Genomic DNA, 21,851 nt, shown 5'->3' on the forward strand with positions numbered 1-21,851 from the left:
GCATCCCCCTGCTCCCCAAGTTGTTAAAACTGATTTAACTATCCCCTACCACTCCTGAACCGTTCCCAGTCTCACCCAGGCAGGAGCTACTCTTCCCAAGCGCAGCCCTAAAGCCCTTCCTTTCTCCATCTCTGCAGAGAGAGCTCCAGACCTGCCCATCGCAGACCAGGCATTCTGTCCCTCTCAGCCACGATTCCGTGTCAGACCCAAGGGGGACAGAGCCTTGACATTCTCCCTGAGTCACTTACTGTCAGTGCCACAAAAACACCTGTTCACCTTTATAAATAAATATATGCACAGGAATTTAGGACCTACAGAGACCTACTCTGGTGACCTAGCAAAGCAACCAGGCCCAAGACTCTGGAGGACGCTGAAGTGAGACAGTCGGTCCTGGAAGACCCATCGGTGACACACAACATTTCAGTTCGAAGGACTGAACGCTGTTGGAGACCATGCACATCTAGAAACATCTTTTCATATACCCTCAACACAAGGATAATTCCCTTTTCTGTCCACTAGAGAACACAGAATTGGGTTGTCATCAAGCAGAAGTGTGGGACACGTAAGTACCTTCTTCATAGCCTGGCACTTGGCCGTTTCAGAAAATCCGATCATCTTATCAGGAGAACAGATCTTGATAAAGGGGAAGTTGGATTCTTCTGCTATTTTCGCTGCTAGAGCAGTCTTCCCGCTGTGGGGGGGACCTGGAACAAAGGACAAACGCAATGAAAAACCAAGGGAGAACACAGGTCTGGAAGGGCTCAGCACGGATGGAACTTTAAGCAAGTTTATAAATCTCATTCGGAGGCATCTGCATTTTAAAGTGACCTGTTCTTCTACTCGCAGAAGGAACAGACCAACTCCCAGTGCAATCCAGGCCTCCAGGTGAAGGAAATAATGCACCTATTGAGCACGTGCAGACTGATTTGCCACGAAACCACCGCAAAAGAGGATGTTACACGTTTCTGTGGGACTGGGGCTGCACCAGAACTGGCACATCTTCGTATTGAGGAGCACCTTCTGGAACTACATTCATGTCACTTGCAAGTATGATTTCTGCAGGTACCGTGGTCAACAAGTCAACAGCACGAATGTCAGGTAAATATTGACAAAGACAGTGTGTAATTTGCCTGAATTCACAGCAGAATAATTCAGAGACCAAAGACACATCCTCATCAACCCACCCAACACAAATCAATTCGGAGCGCAAGAAGGCACTGCACACAAGCAATACCCTGGCCACGACCCCCCACAATTATCCAGGGGATCTATTCAAGGTTAATTTCAAAGCTACAGACCACTGAGCAACAGTGGTAAATCCACATTTTCTGACTTCAGGAAAAGAAAGAAGGAAGCACTGAGTAACAAATTCTAGTCCAATATCTCCAGCATAGATCTTGGAACTAGTTTCCTCGGCTCTTCATAGTCAATAAAAGTCTAGATAGAGGGCAATCACCTCTAACAGCAGACACCTCAATGTGGCCAGACAAACTCAGTTAATTACACTGATGAACTCAGTTAATTATATTGATGAGCTCTCCAGTGACTTCGGAGAGAATTCAGACAACTACCTCAGCTAGGGATGTCCGCGCTGTAAAACACCCGTGTTCAGGTTATTCACTGGGTGCCTCCACTTCTCCATCGTTCCAAGAACTGGATTTCTCTCGGGCTGAGAAGCCAGTTTTAACACCCAAAGCAATTCCACCCGAGTAAACTGGAAGAGAGCAATTCCGATCTTCCTCCCCCGTGTTCCTTTTACGTACAGTTGCAGGATATAAGAGGTGATCACTGGGCCAAATCAGAGGAATAGTTTACAGAAGTCACTTGGGCATTTTATATCACGGAATCACGGAATCGTCAGAGTTGGAAGGGACCTCTAGAGATCCTCCAGTCCAACTCCCCTGCTGAAGCAGGGCTGCCCAGAGCACATCACTCAGGGCTGCATCCAGGTGGATCCTGAAGGTCTCCAGAGAAGGGGACTCCACCACCTCCCTGGGCAGCCTGTTCCAGGGCTCTGGCACCCTCACCGGAAAGAAGTTTCTCCTCATATTTAAATGGAACTTCCCATGTTCCAGCTTGTGCCCGTTGCCCCTCGTCCTCTCACTGGCAACCACTGAAAAGAGTCCGGCTCCATCATCCTTCAACCCACCCTTTAGATACTTGTAAACATAGATAAGGTCTCCCCTCAGCCTTCTCTTCTCCAGGCTGAAGAGTCCCAGCTCTCTCAGCCTTTCCTCATCAGGGAGATGCTCCAATCCCTCCATCATCTCTGTTGCCCTGCACTGGACTCTCTCCAGTAGTTCCCTGTCTCTCTTGAACTGGGGAGCCCAGAACTGGACGCAGTATTCCAGTTGTGGCCTCACCAGGGCAGAGCAGAGGGGGAGAATGACCTCCCTCCACCTACTGGCCACACTCTTCCCTAGGCAGCCCAGGATCCCATTGGCCCTCTTGGCCACAAGGGCACATTGCTGGCCCATGGGCAACTTGCTATCCACCAGGACTCCCAGATCCTTCTCCTCAGTAGTGCTTTCCAGAAGATCCACCCCCAACCTATATTGGTGCCTGGGGTTCTTCCTCCCCAGGTGCAGGACCCTACATTTGCCCTTGTTGAACCTCATGAGGTTCTTCTCTGCCCAGCTCTCCAGCCTGTCCAGGTCACGCTGGATGGCGGCGCAGCCCTCTGGAGTGTCGGCCAGCCCTCCCAGTTTGGTGTCATCAGCGAACTTGCTGAGGATACGCTCTGTCCCCTTGTCCAGGTCACTGGTGAATATGTTGAACAGGACTGGGACAAGTATTGACCCCTGGGGGACACCACTGGTTACAGGCCTCCAACTTGACCCTGCTCCATTAATTACAACCCTCTGAGTTCTGTCACACAGCCAGTTCTCAACCCTCCTCACTGCCCCCTCATCTATCCCACACTTCCTTAATTTCCTAATGAGGATGTTATGGGAGACAGTGTCAAAAGCCTTGCTGAAGTCAAGGTTGATGACATCTGCTTCTCTCCCCTCATCCAGCCATCCAGTTATAATGACATAGAAGGCTATCAGATTGGTCAAGCATGATTTACCCTTGGTAAATCCGTGTTGACCACTTCCAGTAACTTCTTGATCTTCAATGTGTTTGGAGATGACATCCAGAACGAGTCGCTCCATTATTTTCCCAGGGACAGAGGTGAGACTAATTGGCCTGTAGTTCCCTGGGTCCTCCTTCTTGCCCTTTTTGTAGAAAAAATATCTGATATATACGTCTTTTTCTTAAAATTTACCTTCTAGAAGCACGCTAACCAAAGGAGTGCGGTCACTGTTCTTAGTCTGTTGAACGAGCAGCTCCCCATCATCCAACACCCTCGTTACTGGGTCACCCCACTTAATAATACCATTCATGATGTAGCTTGCATAGTCTTCCTGGTTGGTTCCAAACGCCTGGATTAAGAGAAGGAACATTTATTTAACCGAGAGATTTTGCATCACATCAGAAAAACATGAGACAATTAAACATCACTGAAGTGACCAGGCCCAGGACTCTGGAGGACGCTGAAGTGAGACAGTCGGCACTGGAAGACCCACTGATGACACACAACATTGCAGTTCGAGGGACTGAACACTGTTGGAGACCACGTACTTCTAGGAACATCTTTTCATATACCCTCGAAACAAATTCTAATCAGTGCAAGTTGCCAATGGGTTCTGAATCCATGCTATTTAAAGACAAGTCTCAAAAATGAGGTTCAAGCCTCCTACTAGAGTCCATATTAAAGCTGTCATTCATTAGCTGAAGCAGCCCAAATGGGAGAGGGTAGGAGAAGAAATTCCAAGTTTATTTGTTCTAGTCCTTCTTATGACTTCCGCATGCAAGTAAAGCTAAAAACAGAGCCAGCACCGCGGGCAGAAATGGGGTCACCATTCTCATTCCACCACAGGCCACAGAATGGCAGCCCACGGGCACCACGGCACGTGGCGCAGAAGTTGCCACCTCACGTCATTAGCTGTATGGGGTGGCTGCACCAAGAGTCACAAAGTGCCTACTTACTGGTTTGATATCATTCTCCAAAGATGCAAAGAAGTCTCCTCTTGTCACACGCAAGCTCTCTGCCTTCTCCATGTCCACTTCCACCTTGTTGCTGGCCTAAAGGCAACAAGAGACACTGAAAGACAGCAGGACCACACAGGACCCCTCATCGACCTCCACCCGCAGATCCAACCCTGCAGCTGGTGGAATCAATTAGCAAAATGCTTCTTAACCAGACATTTGTTGGACATATGCTGGGTACCACTGGAGCAATCATCGTCTTCAGAGCCACATCCCCACACCAGCACCATGAAGTCATTCATTCAGTGCCAGCTGTTCCACTCCACTGGGTGGAAGCCTGAAGAGTACGGTCGTGACCCCCAGTTTCAGAGACCACCCCCCAGCTACGAGCAGGAGGGCAGCTCTGCACCACCCGTCTTCCTGCTGCCCTACCTTGACTGCACACAGCCAGTGTCAGCAAGGCTCAGACTGGTGCCCAAAGCGGGACTGATCTCACCTAAGTTTAAATTTCTAAAGGTTACTGGAGTTATGTAGGTTCCCTTTAGGGCAGGGAACTACTTTTTCCATTTAGAGGCTGTAAAAAAAATTCTTCTTTATGCTTTCTGGGCGGGAAGGGGGTGAAGCCCCCTTCATTGTGTGACTTTTTTCAGGAAGAGAAATTAAAGTTTGGTTTAACCCAGCTCTGAACTCACCCACACCATCTGTGGCAACTAAGCCAAAAATAAAAATTATTCACACACCTCTATTTCAGGAGGTTTTAGTTTTCTATTCAAACCATGCACTCTCCTCTCTGTACAAGAAAGACTTTCAGGGGATTGGTAAATATTAGATTTCTTTCTGCTTTGGCTTTATTTGCTTCAGTTCCACCAAAGGTACGAGCCCTCCCAAGGCAGCGCTATCGGCAGCACTCAGAATAAACACGCTGCGGGCAGCTCAGCTCCCAGGGCACCTCTCTAAATGACCAGCATCACCTTTTCCCTTCTGCCAGTCCCAAACCGCCCAGCGGCGTTAAAAATCCAACGACCGGCAGCAAATACACCGCAGAGACAGCACGAACCCCTGCAACCTTCTGTAAATCATCTCAGTCACAACCAGAGGTGGCCCAAAGCTGCTCCCGCTGGAGCCAAAGAGGTTTTTAATCCTCGAAAATAACTTGGGAGTAGCCTTTAAGGCTGGAGACCTCACTCAGACGTCTGTCTCTTCAATCTGTAGACATTAAAGCGCGGTGTCGGTGTGTCACCGAGAACGGCCACAGCCCCGCAGGACGGAGAGCTCGTTACTGGGGTTATTTGTAGACCAGCAAGGATATCGATTGCCTTGGGCAGCAATCAGGAATTAAATGGATTTGAAGCAACTTTTCCACTTAATGGCACACACAGCCTGGCTCTTCCGCACTAATCCTACGGGTGCAGTCGGCTGAGCGTCCCGAGCGGAGCTAGAGATACCAGAAACAGGATTAGTCACGAGAGAGGGCAGAAGTTGATGTGTGAAAATCAATTCATCTCACTGTTAAGTGGTAAGGCATAAGGCAGAAACCTATTTTTAAGCAGCATAAAGATGAGGCCAAAGATCTTCATTCTTCCCCACCGAAGTGCAGCTTTGAAAGGCTTTTGATAAATTCTGCATTTTCCAATTATATCAAAACAAATTTCTCTAGATTCCAAAACAATTCTAGATTCCATAACAAATTTCTCTAGATTCCAATAATTTTCACTGAAAGTTACCCGAGTCTTACACCGCCACCTGCTTCTACCTGAGAATATAATGTCCCTACATGATCTGATAGCTCAGGAGGTAAAAATTTGGGATTTCAAGGAGTTTCTTGGAAGACACAGCAACCTCTGCCGCCTTTGCCTAAGACCAAGGTGATGGATGAGTGATGACCCTCAAAGACGTGTCTCAGAGACCCCCTCTCCTGACCAGGATGATCTACCAGAGCAAGGAGCAGTGCACTTGGGCGTGGGAAGGAAAAAATAACAATAAAAATAATCACATCATGCTTGTCTTGTAGAGCAGGAAACGCAGCCTCTAAACAGCCACCTCAGGAACCCAGACTGGCCGATAACACCGTGCCAAACAAATAGAATCACAGAATGGTTTGGGTTGGAAGGGGCCTTAAAGCCCACCCAGGGCCACCCCCTGCCCTGGGCAGGGACATCTCCCACCAGACCAGGTTGCTCCAAGCCCCCTCCAACCTGCCCTTGAACCCCTCCAGGGATGGGGCAGCCACAGCTTCTCGGGGCAACCTGGGCCAGGCTCTCACCACCCTCACAGCAAAGAAGTTCTTCCCCACATCTCATCTCAGTCTCCCCTCTGTCAGTGTCAAACCCTTCCCCCTCCTCCTATGGCTCCCCTCCCTGATCCAGAGTCCCTCCCCAGCTTTCCTGGAGCCCCTTTAGGGACTGGAAGGGGCTCCAACGTCTCCCCAGAGCCTTCTCTTCTCCAGGCTGAACCCCCCCAACTCTCTCAGCCTGTCCTCACAGCAGAGGGGCTCCAGCCCTCGGATCATTTTCGTGGCCCTCTGCCGGGGCTATATATAGCTATAAATAGCTACAACCAGGCCATGGCTGAGACGCTGGAGTCCCCCCTCACCCACCAGGCAGAAGCTGAGGATGCCAAACACATCACATCAGTGGGTCTTCAGCACAGGTTGCTCACTCTTCTGCTTTGCAGAGGGAAGTGAAGGTACTTGAAACACTATTAATATATTCCTGAAGTTGCGTGTACGTTTAAAACCAGGGAGATTTCTTTCTTTCCTAGCCTTTAATGAGTTACACAGTTTAATTTTTAACACACACACACTTTGAGAGAGTATCAGAAGAGCGTAAATGATTCAGAAGAACAGTGCCCCCTGATTTTCAATTTCTGCTCTCGCTTCTCGCAGGTGCTGCTGAAAACTAGGTCAGGCCTATGATGTATATTTTAAATTTTGCAGTACTTGTAGGAAAGAATAAAACACCTCAGTGCATCATTTGGCTGAAGACATCTTCAGAATAAACAATAAGATTCTCCAAAAATACTACGGCAAAGTGTTTGAGAAGAGAAACGAAGCGTGGCCGCTCCACATCTGGGCCAGAGGGACAGACGTTATTAAGGTGTCGATCACGAGCCAACCCAAAGCAGGGGCTTCTCTCTCCCATTTCTGCATTCCCATCTTCTCCTCTCCCACCCTGACATTTCGGCACAACGGGGAATATATCGAAACACTAATGGTCCCCAACCTCACCCAGAACTCAAGCTCTGAAAAAACATCAACTATACGCAAAGTTAATTATTGAAGGAAATGTTTTGCTTGCAAAGGGATGAAAATAACTCCAGAAGTGCTGATTTTTTTTTTTTTTTTGAGACAGAACACAAGAAAATTAGCAACTGTTGATGTCTGTGGGTTTTTGCTGTGGGAAACAATTAAGAACTTTTCAAGTATTATGGCTATAAAAGAAAAATTAGCAGAAAGAGCTATTTTTCCTTTAGAAAGAGTGTTCCCAAGAGATATAAACATCTCTGCAACCAAATGATTTATGATTAAATGAAGACATGGTTTGCTTTCTTCATATTTGAGGCTGAACAGACTTTTTACTTAAAACTATACCAGTGCAGTGGAACTGAGGGCAAAGGCTTTTCTCTGCGTAATTCACACTGGTTCTTGGCCAGGGGAGCGAGGGGGCTGCGTCTCTCAGCCTCCTCCTTCTTCACAAACTCATCACCACGTATTTCAACACCATCGAATACCGTGGTTTGCATCTGGATTAATATAACCTGACATTTCACGGCCCTTAACTCCTTTAAAGACACAGAGACCTCCCGCAGTCAGCAAACACCGGGAAAGCAAAGCGATGCTCCTCCGGAAGGAAGGATGCCAAGAACTCTACAAGTCTCTACGCCCACAGAGACCATAGAATCATAGTTTCCATAGATCCAATCCAACCTAGGTTGGAAGAGACCCTTGGGATCATCGAGTCCAACCATCTACCCTACTCTACAAAGTTCTCCCCTACACCATATCCCCCAACACCACATCTGAGCGACTCTTAAACACATCCAGGGATGGTGACTCAACCCCCTCCCTGGGCAGCCTGTTCCAGTGCCCGACCACTCTTTCTGTGAAAAATTCTTTCCTAATGTCCAGTCTAAACCTACCCTGCTGGAGCTTGAAGCCGTTCCCTCTCGTTCTGTCATTAATTTCCTGTGCAAAGAGACCAGCACCAACCTCTCTACAGCGTCCTTTCAAGTAGTTGTAGAGAGTGATGAGGTCTCCCCTCAGCCTCCTCTTCCTCAGACTAAACAGTCCCAGCTCCTTCAACCACTCTTCATAGGATTTATTCTCCAGGCCCTTCACCAGCTTCGTTGCCCTCCTCTGCACCCGCTCCAGCACCTCCATATCTCTCTTGGACTGAGGTGCCCAAAACTGGACACGATACTCCAGGTGTGGCCTCACCAGTGCTGAGTACAGGGGGACAATCACCTCCCTGCTTCTGCTGGTCACGCTATTTCTAATACAAGCCAGGATGCCGTTGGCTTTCTTGGCCACCTGGGCACACTGCCGGCTCATATTCAGCCGCTTGTCCATTAGAACCCCCAGGTCTCTTTCTTCCAGGCAGCTCCAGCCACACTTCCCCAAGCCTGTAGCGCTGCTTGGGGTTATTGTGGCCCAAGTGCAGAACCTGGCACTTGCCCTTGTTGAAACTCATGCCATTGATTTTGGCCCAATGCTCCAATCTATCTAAGTCTCTCTGTAGAGCTTCCCTATCCTCCTGGGAATCAACACTCCTGATTAACTTGGTGTCATCTGCGAACCTGCTGATGATACACCCTATGTCCTTGTCGAGATCATCAATAAAGACGTTAAACAGAAATGGTCCTAACACTGAGCCCTGAGGCACACCACTTGTGACCGGCCGCCAGCTGGATTTAATTCCATTGAGCACCACTCTTTGGGACCTTCCAGTCAGCCATTGCTTGACCCAGCGGATCGTATGCTCATCCAGGCCGTGTGAAGCCAGTTTTTCCACAAGAATTGTATGGGGGACAGTATCGAATGCTTTTCGGAAGTCCAGGTATACAATATCAACAGCCTTTCCCTCGTCCAATAATCTGGTTATCTTGTCATAGAAGGAGATCAGGTTCGTCTGGCAGGACCTGCCTTCTATAAACCCATGCTGACTAGGCCTGATCCCCTGGTTGCCCATTATGTGGGTTTTGATGGCACTCGAGATGACCTGCTCCATGACCTTCCCTGGTATCGAGGTTAGACTGACAGGTCTATAGTTTCCTGGATCCTCCTTTTTGCCTTTCTTGTAGATGGGTGTTACATTTACCACCCTCCAGTCCATTGGGACCTCCCCAGTTCGCCATGACTTCCTGTAAATGATGGAAAGCAGTTTGGCGAGCACGTCTGCCAACTCTTTCAGCACTCTTGGGTGTAGCCCATCCGGTCCCATAGACTTGTGTGCATCCAAGCGGCATAGCAGGTCACTGATCTCTTCCTCTTTAATCGTGAAGCTTGAAGACCATCATCAAGCGAGTTCTTATTTGAAATGGAAGACATTGTACAAGGCCCTTCTGAATTCCACCAAGATCTTGGCATCAGCGACATCTTGGAGCAAAGGTCCCTTCCGTCTTCGCTCAACGCACTTCTCCTTTTCCTGCCTTTGAGCAGGCCCTGCTGGAATCATTCACCGTTCTCCGAGTTCTTCTATTAGGAAGGAGTAAACACACGTTCCCTGTTCACTGATTCCAGTTCACTCATGATTTCACACACTTTTCGTAACCCTTCACCGTATTTTTTTCCAGCTGAGAAATCCCAGTCGAGCCATTCTTCCCATCCTCCCGTACCTCTGCCCGTCCCTGCTGCCCCTCCACGCCCCAGTCCCACCACAACCTTCTCAAGGTGGGTGTCCCAGGGCTGCAGAGATTCACACACACCAGGGATTTCATCCAGGACATAATCCCAGCCTCACTGGCTCTCTACACCTCTCCTAGTAAATTCTAATGTTGCGTTTGGTTTTTTCACCACTAAGGGCTGAGCTGACATTTCCAGACCATTGTAACTCCAAGCAATGGTGAGGTCAGGCCCCGTCGCTGCCTACACCGTCCTGAATTTTCTCTCCCCAGCCTACACTTAAATTCACTGACCACATCTTGTGCACTCGCTTTATGTCAAACACCTTCTGCAGTTTTCCATAGGTGACCTTCAGCTTTATGACCACAAAACAGCCATGAGCTCGTAATCTTCTCTTTGCCCCCCCCCCTTTACAGATCATTTATGAATGTAGCGAGCTGCAGGGGCTCCAGCAGGGATCCCTCCTTACGACGGGCTGCTTCATTTCCACCTCTTGTCTCCTGGGGTCCGATCCATAAGCTGAGATCAAGACTGAATTTCACTGAATTTTTAGAGTTGGAAGGGACCATAAAGATCATCTAGTCCAACTCCCCTGCTGAAGCAGGATTGCCCAGAGCATGTCAGAGCACGTTACTCAGGACTGCATCCAGGCGGGTCTTGAAAATCTCCAAAGAAGGGGACTCCACAACCTCCCTGGGCAGCCTCTTCCAGGGCTCTGGCACCCTCACCAGAAAGAAGTTTCTCCTCATATTTGAGTGGAACCTCCTATGTTCCAGCTTGTGCCCATTGCCCCTCATCCTCTCACTGGCAACCACTGAAAAGAGTCTGCCTCCCTCCTCCTTCAACCCACCCTTCAGATACTGATAAGCATTGATAAGCTCTCCCCTCAGCCTTCTCTTCTCCAGGCTAAAGAGTCCCAGCTCTCTCAGCCTTTCCTCATAAGGGAGATGCTCCAATCCTTGAATCATCCTCGTTGCCCTGCGCTAGACTCTCTCCAGTAGTTCCTTGTCCCTCTTGAATTGGGGAGCCCAGAACTGGATGCAGTATTCCAGTTGTGGCCTCACCAGTGCAGAGCAGAGGGGGAGAATGACTTCCCTCGACCTACTGGCCACACTCTTCCCTAGGCAGCCCAGGATCCCATTGGCTTTCCTGGCCACAAGAGCACACTGCTTGCTCATTGTCATTTTTTTTTCATTGTCATTTTGCTGTCTACCAGGACCCCCAGATCTTTCTCTTCAGAACTTGACTCCAGCACTCTCAGTTTTGATCACAACACACTGACACACAACCACCTCTGTTCTCACGGAGCTGCGCAAGAGCCTCTTAGGAGATGAAAGAGGTAATTCAGACCCACCTAAAAACACAGCAAAAAGGTGGTGCCCGTATGAACCTCATCTCCTAAGGTGTGCTGAGATGCCATCACCCATGTGGAAGTAAACGCTCAAGAAAGGACTTCAAACAATTGTTTTGCCTGTTTGTTGCCCCAGTGAGAGACGACGGGACTGACCTTAATGTGCCTGTTCATGGCAGTCGACTGAGCAGCTCGGACCAAGCCTTCCAGCTCAGCACCGCTGAAGTTTTTTGTCTCAACTGCCAGCTCTGCGATGTCCACATCTTCCGCCAGCAGCTGGTGCTCCCGCATCCGCACCGTGTGGATGTGGAGAATCTGAAATCGACCCTTCTCGTCCGGCAAACCTGAGATTTTAAAGAGAACACACATCATTCCGTGCCTCGGCACAGCAGCTGCAGCAAAGCCCTTCCCTCTCCTCAATGGTCCTACCCCCAAAGGCTCTTCTCACCATGAGCAATTCAGTCTTAAAAGCAAAATATTTGACAATGCTTTCTGTTTGAGAACATTCAATGACACTAATTGCCCTTGGCAAACTGATTCGTATCACTAATTGCCACTAGCATCGCCAAACTAGAAAGAAAAAGTGTAATGTTTAATTTCTTTTCTCAGGGTTCCTCCAAGTTCGTTACTCTCAGACCTCCATACCAGGAGTTCTCCTTACACAAAGGCAATCTGGTCAGTCCCTCGGCATCCCCAAACCTAGTTCCCATCTTGCAATTACCATAGAATTGTAAAATCATAGGGTAGTTTGGGTTGGATGGGAACTTTAAAGACCTAGTTCACCCTCTGCTGCCATGTCACTAAATTCGGTTGCTCAAAGCCCTGTCCACCCTGGCCTTGAACCCAGCCAGGGATGGTGCAGCCATCTGAGCAGCCTGGGCCAGGGTCTCACCACCCTCAGAGTGAAAAATTTCTTCCTTATATTCAATCTAAACCTTTCCTCTCTCAGTGTAAAACCATTTCCCCTTGTCCTGTCACTACAGACCCTGGTAAAGTCTCCACCTTTCTTGTAAGTCCCCTTTCAGCATTGAACAGCCGCTAGAAGGTCTCCTCAGAATCTTCTCTGTAGTTCCCAGGGTGCACCTTATTACTCTTTTTTAAAATGGGTGCGATATTCCCTTTCTCCAGTCACTGTGGACTTTGCCTGACTGCCAGGACTTTTCAAATGCGATGGAGAGTAGCTCAGAGACTACATCAGCCAGTTCCCTCAGCACCCTGGGATGCATCTTGTGGGGTCCCGTAGACTTGTGTATGTTCGGGTTCCTTGGGTGGTCTCAAAACTCCTCTTATGATGGGAGGGACTTTGTTTCCCTAGACTGTGCCTTGAGGTTCAGAGACTTCAGAGGTGTGGGAAGGGGGATTACCAGCGAAAACTGAGGGGGAAAAATTGCTGAAAACCTCAGCCTTCTCCGTGTTGTTGCCACCAGTTCTCCTGCCTTTTCTACTGGGGGGAGATGAGGCTACACATTTCCTTTCATCTTCCTTTTCTGGCCAATACACTTTTAGAAGCCCTTCTTATCTTCACATCCTTTGCCAAATTCAGCTCCAGCTGTGCCTTAGCTTTCCTGATCCCATCCCTGCGCATCCCTGTGTCCCTATGTCCGTCCCAGGACACACATCCCTGGTCCCACTGCCCATGCGTTTCCTTCTGACACCAGTTTGACCAGGAGGTCCTTGCTGACCCAGGCTGGTCTCCTGCCTTCCCTGCCCGATTTCTGACACGTGGGAATCAAGAGCTCCTGCACTCTAAGAAAAATGTCCTTAAGGAGCTGCCAACTGTCCTGCTCCTTTAGCCCTGGGGGCAGTTTCCCAGGGGGATCCCATCCACTAATTACTTAATCAGCAGAAACTTCGCTCTCCTAAAATTCAGGATCTTGGTTTTGTTCTTTACCGGGTCCACACCATTCTCACAGAATGTTCGTTTTCTCCAACCGAGGTGGTAATTTCCTGGTTTGCACCTTAGCGGGTCCCTCCTGAAACGGATACAACGGAAGGGACAGAAAAGCCTTTCTGTAAAAGAAAGCGTAACCCGTCGGTCGGGCACATCGGCCTCTTGGTAAAGCCACGCTGTTCCTCAGCTCACCTTCCAACCTGTCCTCACAGCCTTCCTTACCAGGAGCTGATCACGTGCACCGAGCAGCATTTGTGCCGAGGGTATGTGAGGAGACATTTTAAGTCGCGCACAGTCCCCAGCAGCGTTCAGTCCTTATTATCTGATAATTTATTCTAGGGATGCCTCGCTCAGCCCCTGGAATTTACTGAATTTAATTAACTTCTGTCAACTAACGATGCAGGTACCACACCTGCAATACAATCGATCTCACCTGTGTTTACTAACAACAGCTGCTATTGGGAATTTGAGACTGTTCAAAGGCGATGCCGTTGTGGCTGCACTTCTTTGTCCCTAAAACACACCCTTTATCGAGTCTTTCCCTCAATTCCCTGTAGCTGTGTCAGTTTGTACCGACTGTACCTGGCTACAGTTTTAGCCAGTGCTAATTCTTTCTCATCACTATTCGTCAGCCTGACTTCTAATATACTGCTATACCCTTCCTACCCAAGTTTCCTTTTCTGTGTAGTATTCCAGGAACGGGCACAAATCTCTCTCAATATCTTTTCCTGCATCTAACAAATGTCTTATTCTCTTTAGTCTCCAGCGTATCTGACACCACCCGAGCTGTCTGTGCCCCACAGCCGATGCTCTCGCTGAATCTCCCGTCCTCTCACCCCGCACGAGCCACACGCGCAGTAACTCCTGCTACAAACTGTTTTCTATGGGATGCAGGGACAGCGTTAACTCCGGAGCATCGGCACCAGCTCACTGCCCCGTTACCTCTGCGGTGCCTCAGGCATCAGTTTCGCCTCCTCATCCCTTCTTTTGCCTAAAATCTTTCCTTTTCAGCTATCACAAAAACTCTCTCCTGTTTCTGGCTCTTTCAAAGAGCGACATCCCTTTAACGATAAGGGAAACAACCCCAGCAGCCGGGGTTACACTGATAAATCGGTGTAAATCAACGATAAATCAGATTTCAAGAGTTTCCCCACAGCTCAGACCAGCAGAGACAGTTACAGTCCCGCCAGCCGCTCCAGTGTGATAACACATGATTTTTAGGGTAATATGGCCATTTTCATCTGATTTTCTGCAATCGAAAGGAAACAGACCGTATTAAAGCTCACGGCCTCGCCTGCCCCTTCTTTGTGACTCGCTGCAGTTTGAGCCTTTTTCCCTTTGCAACTGTGGCTGTGCCTGGCTCAGAGCACAGAGAGCACCCTGGGATGGTTGTGCGGCTGTGGAAGGTTGGGGAAAAAGGTTTTATGAGCTTTTCCAAACCGCACACCTCAAACTGCATTTCCGATCTTTAAATTAACCACGGATCTCAACCAATTTGAGTTTCCCACTGCAAGGCAGGATCATTAAGCCTTTAATCAGTCCCGGGCTATTCTCTGAGCATTCAGACTTTGTTCTGAACCTCGGAATTGAGCACCACGGTCCAGTCACCCTTTAGACTCCACCATGACCTTTACTGATCCAACTTCTGACCTCAAATGCAAAGTCAGAGACTTGTTTTCATGAATCTAAGATGATCTGGGCTTAATTTCTTAATAAATGCTACATTACCAGATATTCCATTATTTAATTAGCAGTGGTGTCGGGCAGGTGTGTACAATTACAAAAGTCTCTTTTAAGTTACTGGCAGAGAGCGTCCTCTTCCAGCTCAGTAGTTGGAAAAGCCCTCTCTTAGTCCTGTTGTCGTAATTAATCCAGACCTGCTGATTTCAGAAACAGCCAGCGCTGCTTAACAACTGAGTTCCTGCAGTGAAAGTAACCGTTATCACCTCATGCAAATAAAACAATCTGCACTTCCTCCCAGTCAGGAATCGCTCACGCTGCACCTTCCCACTCTACAAGTTCCACAGTTGCCCAGTTTCCACCTGGGAACGGTCTGGTGCCGTTACTCGGCTCCTTTCATTCATGGCCAGAGACTCAGGGTCCTGCCTGTGCAGACCCACCCGTTCTGCTGGACAGAAACCGATACCAGGTCAAGGGCTTATCAGCAGGTGAGTATAAAATGGTATTTTAATTGATTAAATTTACATGTGATATTATGGAGGGAGCTGCATGAAGTTCAGCACCAACGTCATCCTGCTTAATTGCTCCCATCGTGATATATATTTGCTTTACTATTGTGCATTTACTATTTACACCTGAGCTTCGTATGGCGAGACGCCAGCTCGCTTACCGATCTCCATCTTCACCTCCAGCCTCCCCGGTCTCAGCAGAGCCTCATCAATCAGGTCAGGTCTGTTGGTCATTCCTAAATTCAAAGTTAAAAACAAAATAAGCATTATCTGAGCTTACTCAGTGGGCTCCCAGCTCCTGAACGCAGCCTGTAGAGCTAAGAAGATACCTCAGTGAGCGCCAAGAAAACAGACAAAGGATCCCCATCTCCAGAAATACTGGAGAAGTCACGCCATGAGGTTGACTCAGGGCAAGAGGGATGAAATCTGTATCTGTGACTGCATCTGCAGGGCTCCCACACCACAGCTGGAGATGCCTCACTCCATACGCTGATATATCAACGTGTATCATTCCTTGTGAGTGTTCTTAAACTACGAGACACTTGTTGTCACATGCTAAAGGAGGAAATCGTTGAAAGCAGGAGTATCAGCCCATTACACCCCCTTTAAATATGCTCCTGATGCTGGATAAACAGCAGTCACTCCGTCTGGATTAGTCCAAACGGATCCCACACCAGTAGCCACAGCTGAGCTTGGCCAGCAGTGAGCAAACACCAGGCCCCATAACAGAGCGTAAGCACCATCATACCGATCACCAGGATGTTGTTGAGTTGCTCGACTCCATCGATTTTAGACAGCAGCTGGTTCACGACGGTGTCGTGGACTCCGGTGCTCCCCGCCATGCTGCCCCTCTGCTTGCAGATGGCATCGATCTCATCAAAAATGATGATGTGCACACCGCTGTTTGCGCCAAGCTACGGGAGAGAAACCCACGTCAGGGACAGGACGTGTCATCGCGGAAAGAGATCCAAACAAAACAAGTCACTTCCCAACAAGCTCAGCCCCAGAGATGCAGAACATCGACACCTCCAAGTGGTTTAGTATCACGTTATGTACCTATCAGAGCCCTTTCCAGAATAACATCCCACCATCGTCCAAACTGGGGGGGTCGGTGGGCTCTGCCCAAACACAGGACTCTGCTGAGGGTGGGAAGAGCAGGAGCGTTTCAAGGACGACTCGGGGAAACAAGGAAAGCACCAGCCCAAAGCTGGAACACACAGAGGGTCGCAGGACTCGGGAAGCCTCTGGAGGGAAATGGAGCACGAAGCTCGTCTGTGGAGGGATGTACCCAGAGCGGGAAATATCCCGGGCTCTCCTGAAGTCAGCAAACACACGAATTGCCAGAGCAGCTTTGCTCTTAGTATTTGTAAGGAGCCCGTTCGTTCCGTGCCGATCGGGAACAGAACTGCTCATTTCCAGGTTCACCCAGAGGTGAGGCCGTTGCAGCTGGTAAGAGAACAGGGCACTTTTTGTGACCACATTATGAAGGTTTTTCCCTGCAAATTCCACCTCTAAAACATCTTTTGTGGACAGTGGCGACCACGTTAACGCTGGGTAAATGCGCTGTCCCTGGCAATCTGCCCCAGACAGGAGTCAGTACAATACCAACCTTTCCCAGACCTTTCTAATCTCCCAGCTTGTCATCAGGACCGGCCCCTCCAGCCAATGTAAAGTCTATTTTAACAGGTGTGTTATTGTGGAGGAGAAGGAGCTCACGGCTTTCAGGTGTATTGCAGTCACCAGAGAGAGGAGACTGTTCACATCTGCACGGGTTACTACCCAAAGCTGCCTTAGTGATTGATAAATCTTTTGCAGAAGAAAATTAAATGATTTCAAGCCACTGGCAAAATGTGCAGTCTTGTTAGGCATAAATATAATTAAAGGAGACAATGTCCTTTGCTAATGTCTGCTGAAAAGACTTCCCGAAATTTAACTGTGACTTGTCTGAAATTGTATTTTCTCCACCAGAAAATCTTATCAAGATTAAATGATCCACAGCAGAGAAAAATTACCACAGCACACATGAAATAAGTATTTAAACCTTCAAACTAAAGGCTGGGCTTTTGCTAGCCAGCTAAAGTAACGGATGAAAAAAAGTTTGGAAAAAACAGAATCTTTATCTCCACTTCCAGTTTCAAAGATCTATGATCTCTAGTTTTGAGACACTACTCTCATCCGTTAGCTTTCTGCTGAGAAGAATTAACGTGTCAATTATAACACTTCAAGGATTGTAATGTGTTTAGAGTTACAACCCAAAAACCTGAAACCATGAAAGCTTATTTGAAATCCATCCTATGTTACGTGCCACCTGCGTTTAGTAGCAAAAATCCAAACAGATTCATTCTCTCCCCCACGGAAAAGGGAGCAAAGTTTTTGCAGTCCTACTTTAGGGCGCTTTCTGCGAGGGTGCCCCGTCACAGAACACAAAGCCCAGAGGACGGGCCCTACCGTGTTGCTTTAAAATAACTCTGCACGGAATTGGAACAGCCCGTCCATCCGCAGCACAGCTCGCCAGGAGACCAGCTGCCTTCTCAGGTTCTAAGATTATTTTTCCGACTGACGTCGTGTGAATCCGTAGAACACTAATATTCGATGACTTGCAAGGACTAACTATAACCACAAGCTCAGCAGTGACTCAGTCTTTTAAAGCAAGCAGCAATTTTCTGATTATAAACCTCCTTTCCGGCCATTCCTCGGGCACGCTCGCACTGACCGCGCTATTTCTCTATGTCTGCGTTACCCTCCTCTGTTCTTCTTCGGCATCGGCAAACAGCTTGCGGATGTTGGCCTCCGACTCGCCCACGTATTTATTGAGGATTTCGGGACCGTTGACCACCTTGGGCTCTCTGGCATTCAGCATCTTGCCAATCTGCCTTGCCATGAGCGTTTTGCCGCAGCCCGGAGGCCCGTACAGGAGGATGCCCTTCACGTGTTTGCAGCCTGGGGAGAGAGGACAGGCATAGACAGCGGGGTTTAATGGGAATAGCACTAAAGAGGGAATTGCTGCTCGGAGCAGGGAAGCTTTCGCAGGGACCTGGCAGAGGTGTGTGTCAGCCCGAGTGCCACTCCCTGCCTTTATCCGTGAAATTCAGACACGGAATCGCCCGGCTGGACCAGAGCCGTTCCGGTGATCTGGCAACGGCCATGGGGAAGGATCCCCGGAGCAGCACAAAGGCTCTGCCGTGCGTTGGGCACACCGAGGCAACAGCCAAGGACTGAACGCCTGAATTCCAAATCCTGGTGAGCTGTACAAAGCAAGAGAGGCCACTGGGGACTTGGGTCTTCTTAGTCTGGAGAAGAGCAGACTGAGGGGGGATCTGATCAATGCCTATAGATACTCAAAGGGTGGGTGTCAGGAGGATGGGGCCGGTCTTTTTCAGTGGTGCCCAGGGAACAGGCACAAACTGGAACATGGGAAGTTCCATCTAAACATGAGGAGGAACTTCTTTCCTGTGAGGGTGGCAGAGCCCTGGAACAGGCTGCCAAGAGAGGTGGTGGAGTCTCCATCTCTGGAGACATTCAAACCCCTGGACACGTTCCTGTGGGACCTGCTCTGGGTGGACCTGCTCTGGCAGGGGGTCGGACTGGGTGATCTCCAGAGGTCCCTTCCAACCCCATAGCATTCTGTGATTCCATGATTCTCTGCAAGTAAAAATTTTCCTGCAAAAATCACGAGATGGAGCTAAGAAGAATTCATTAGTCAACTTTCAGGCATCTACAAGTCAAAAAAAAATAAACATACTCTGTCAGTAAAGACGGATTTCACACAGGAACGAATGAGGCATAAATAAATGAAAAGCTACTCCTGTCAAATCGAGGTCACGAGAGGCACCGTTCGGGTGGTTCCCAGGAGAACACGATCACCCATGAAGCCGAACAGCTCACGGCAGGATGTGGACGATGAGTGATGCTCTGAAGGGAAACCCCAGGCAGCCCCGTCGCGCTCAGGCCACGAGGCTCTCACCGGGTCTGGCAAGTCGGGGCACAGGAACACAAACAGACCTGGGAGCACCCTCAAAGAGGCAGGAAAATGGTGCTGCAGAGTGTCCTTTGTCTCTACTACACCTTCAAAAACCAGATGCAACTACAGAGTCCTATTATTTTTTTTCCTAGTTTTCCTGCAATTCACAATCTCCCTCCTAGAAGGGGGTACAACCCAGTTACAGCCACTGGAAGCTTCTCCTCTATAGCCCAAAGAAAACTGAAGTCCTTGAAAAGCCCAAGTACTCCCCTGCTCTGGGTGACCACGTGTTAGCGAAGGGCTCACACGCTGCCCCCGAGCCCCCATCGCCCAGAGCAGGCACAGACGGAGAGCAAAAGGCAAACTGGGAGGTCACAGCAGGATGGCTCAGGGAAAGAGGGCTTTGGTACCCTCTAAATACGACTAGAGACCCCTCTGGAGCAGAAGGACCAGCTCTGGGACACAGCAGAGACAACGTGACAACCACCCAGCCTCACCCAGATGAGCCGGCAGTGTGCCCAGGTGGCCAAGAAAGCCAACGGCATCCGGGCTTGTATTAGAAATAGCGTGACCAGCAGAAGCAGGGAGGTGATTGTCCCCCTGTGCTCAGCACTGGTGAGGCCACACCTGGAGTATTGTGTCCAGTTTTGGGCACCTCAATCCAAGAGAGATATGGAGGTGCTGGAGCGGGTGCAGAGGAGGGCAACGAAGCTGGTGAAGGGCCTGGAGAATAAATCGTACGAAGAACGATTGAGGGAGCTGGGACTGTTTAGTTTGAGGAAGAGGAGGCTGAAGGGAGACCTCATCACTCTCTACAGCTACTTGAAAGGACACTGTAGAGAGGTTGGAGCTGGTCTCTTCTCACAAGCAAACAGCGATAGAACAAGAGGGAATGGCTTCAAGCTGCACCAGGGTGGGTTTAGACTGGACATTAGGAAGAAATTCTTCACAGTGAGAGTGATCAGACACTGGAACAGGCTGCCCAGGGAGGGGGTTGAGGCACCATCCTTGGGTGAGTTTAAGAGTCGCTCAGATGTGGTGTTGGGGGACATGGTGTAGGGGAGAACTTTGTAGAGTAGGGTAGATGGTTGGACTCGATGATCCCAAGGGTCTTTTCCAACCTAGACGATTCTATGAGCACAGCCAGTGCTGGGGGCCCACACTCGGGCTCTAACGCCCCACACGTGTCCCCCCATGTGGGAACAAAGCCATCGCTGACCAGCTGCCACCAGGCCTGGTTGCCACTGGATGGGCAACGTCGAGAGCTGGGTCTCACCAGGGGGAAGAACGAACGTTCCTGAAACCACAGCATGTAGTTCCTCTTTAAATAAAATTGCCCCAAGCTCCGCCAGCAGAGATCTCCCTACAGCCACCCTCACCTGGCCAAAATTAAACTTTTAAACACAAGCGGGACTTTATTAAAATAGAAAAGTGATGACAAACCCCAAATGTTACGTCTCAAACCACAGCGGGATCCTCTGGGCCAGGCAGGAATTTTGATTAAGTTTATCTCCCCTTTGCCGATTTCACCAGCGCAGCCCAAATGTCAATACTATTATGAGAATCTTATAAACAGCAATTAGCAGCAGTGCAGACATCTCGGACTCCTTAAGCTCACCGTTAGGACTCCAAATCAAAGGTCGCTCCTGGAACGTGATACTTAATTACGCAATTTAATGACATACAGTTAGAGGCCGAAGGGGTACGTCACCAGGAACTAACATACACCAAAATGGGACACTTGCTACACAAAATATTAGGGAAAAATCATGAAAAGTGGTAAGAATGGGAAAGTTATTAGTGTTACCAAGAGAAATCAAACACCTTTTTGAAGCAGAATGTCACTTACCCAAAGACAAGATGAAGTTTATTTGTTCAGCTCGCACTGCTCACTTTTGGTTTCGAAAGATCAGAAGAGGTGTTTTAGTGTAGCAGGGATTTTCTACTTGGGAGTGTAATTCCCCTTTTAATTAAAATCAAAGCATTCTGGTGTGATTGTATCATTCGGAGGCACCTATGGGGAATCTCCACCGATCCCAAACAGGAGGGAGAGATCCATATCTTCGCCCATTAATCCTCACGCGGGTCACAGTAAACTCAGGGATCCCAGCCCTCACCTGCCCCACAGACAGAATTCCCCCAAAACCAGAGCTGGGTGGAATTTCCCCTCCTCCCCCCAGGACGCCCAGCATCACTCCAGCCCCCTCCACTGCCTCCAGTTAATCCTCCCACGGGATTTACGCGCTACCGACAAGAGCGAGGCTGATGTAACTTGTTTCTGCTTTTAATTCCGAGCTGGGACAGGCAACGGGTTGAGCCTGAAACAGAAGGGTTTATTTTAAGAGGACTCCCAACAGCCAGGTTTGTTTGATCCATCGAATCAGCTGTAAAGAGAAGACAATCACGTCACTAAATTCTTCCCAGAAAAGCTCTCTCATCACACCTCGTTGGGCTGTGAGAAGTTTAATGCGCACGTGTATAAGGAGGGAATAACCAGATTTACGGCAACGGCAGGATATTTATCAATTTCTGATGGAATGTGACAAAAATGAAAATAAATCAGCTTCAGAGAGGCTTCCAAGGGAACG

At 49.0% G+C, this 21,851-nt stretch overlaps 1 protein-coding gene across 2 annotated transcripts in view; it reads right to left on the reverse strand.

Annotated features, from left to right (window-relative positions):
* The window catches only part of NSF (N-ethylmaleimide sensitive factor, vesicle fusing ATPase), a 96,672-nt gene that overhangs the window by 23,690 nt on the left and 51,131 nt on the right, over nt 1–21,851 (reverse strand). For both annotated transcript variants that reach the window (XM_074162988.1, XM_074162987.1), the window contains 7 exons: nt 18,043–18,242; nt 16,051–16,216; nt 15,464–15,538; nt 11,379–11,566; nt 4,033–4,128; nt 3,269–3,425; nt 571–704 (listed from right to left, as the gene is read on the reverse strand). In XM_074162988.1, coding sequence (XP_074019089.1) covers nt 571–704; nt 3,269–3,425; nt 4,033–4,128; nt 11,379–11,566; nt 15,464–15,538; nt 16,051–16,216; nt 18,043–18,242 — 1,016 coding nt within the window. The remainder of the gene's footprint in view (nt 1–570; nt 705–3,268; nt 3,426–4,032; nt 4,129–11,378; nt 11,567–15,463; nt 15,539–16,050; nt 16,217–18,042; nt 18,243–21,851) is intronic.

Source organism: Numenius arquata, chromosome 23, assembly GCF_964106895.1.
Source record: "Numenius arquata chromosome 23, bNumArq3.hap1.1, whole genome shotgun sequence".
Lineage (NCBI taxonomy): Eukaryota > Metazoa > Chordata > Aves > Charadriiformes > Scolopacidae > Numenius > Numenius arquata.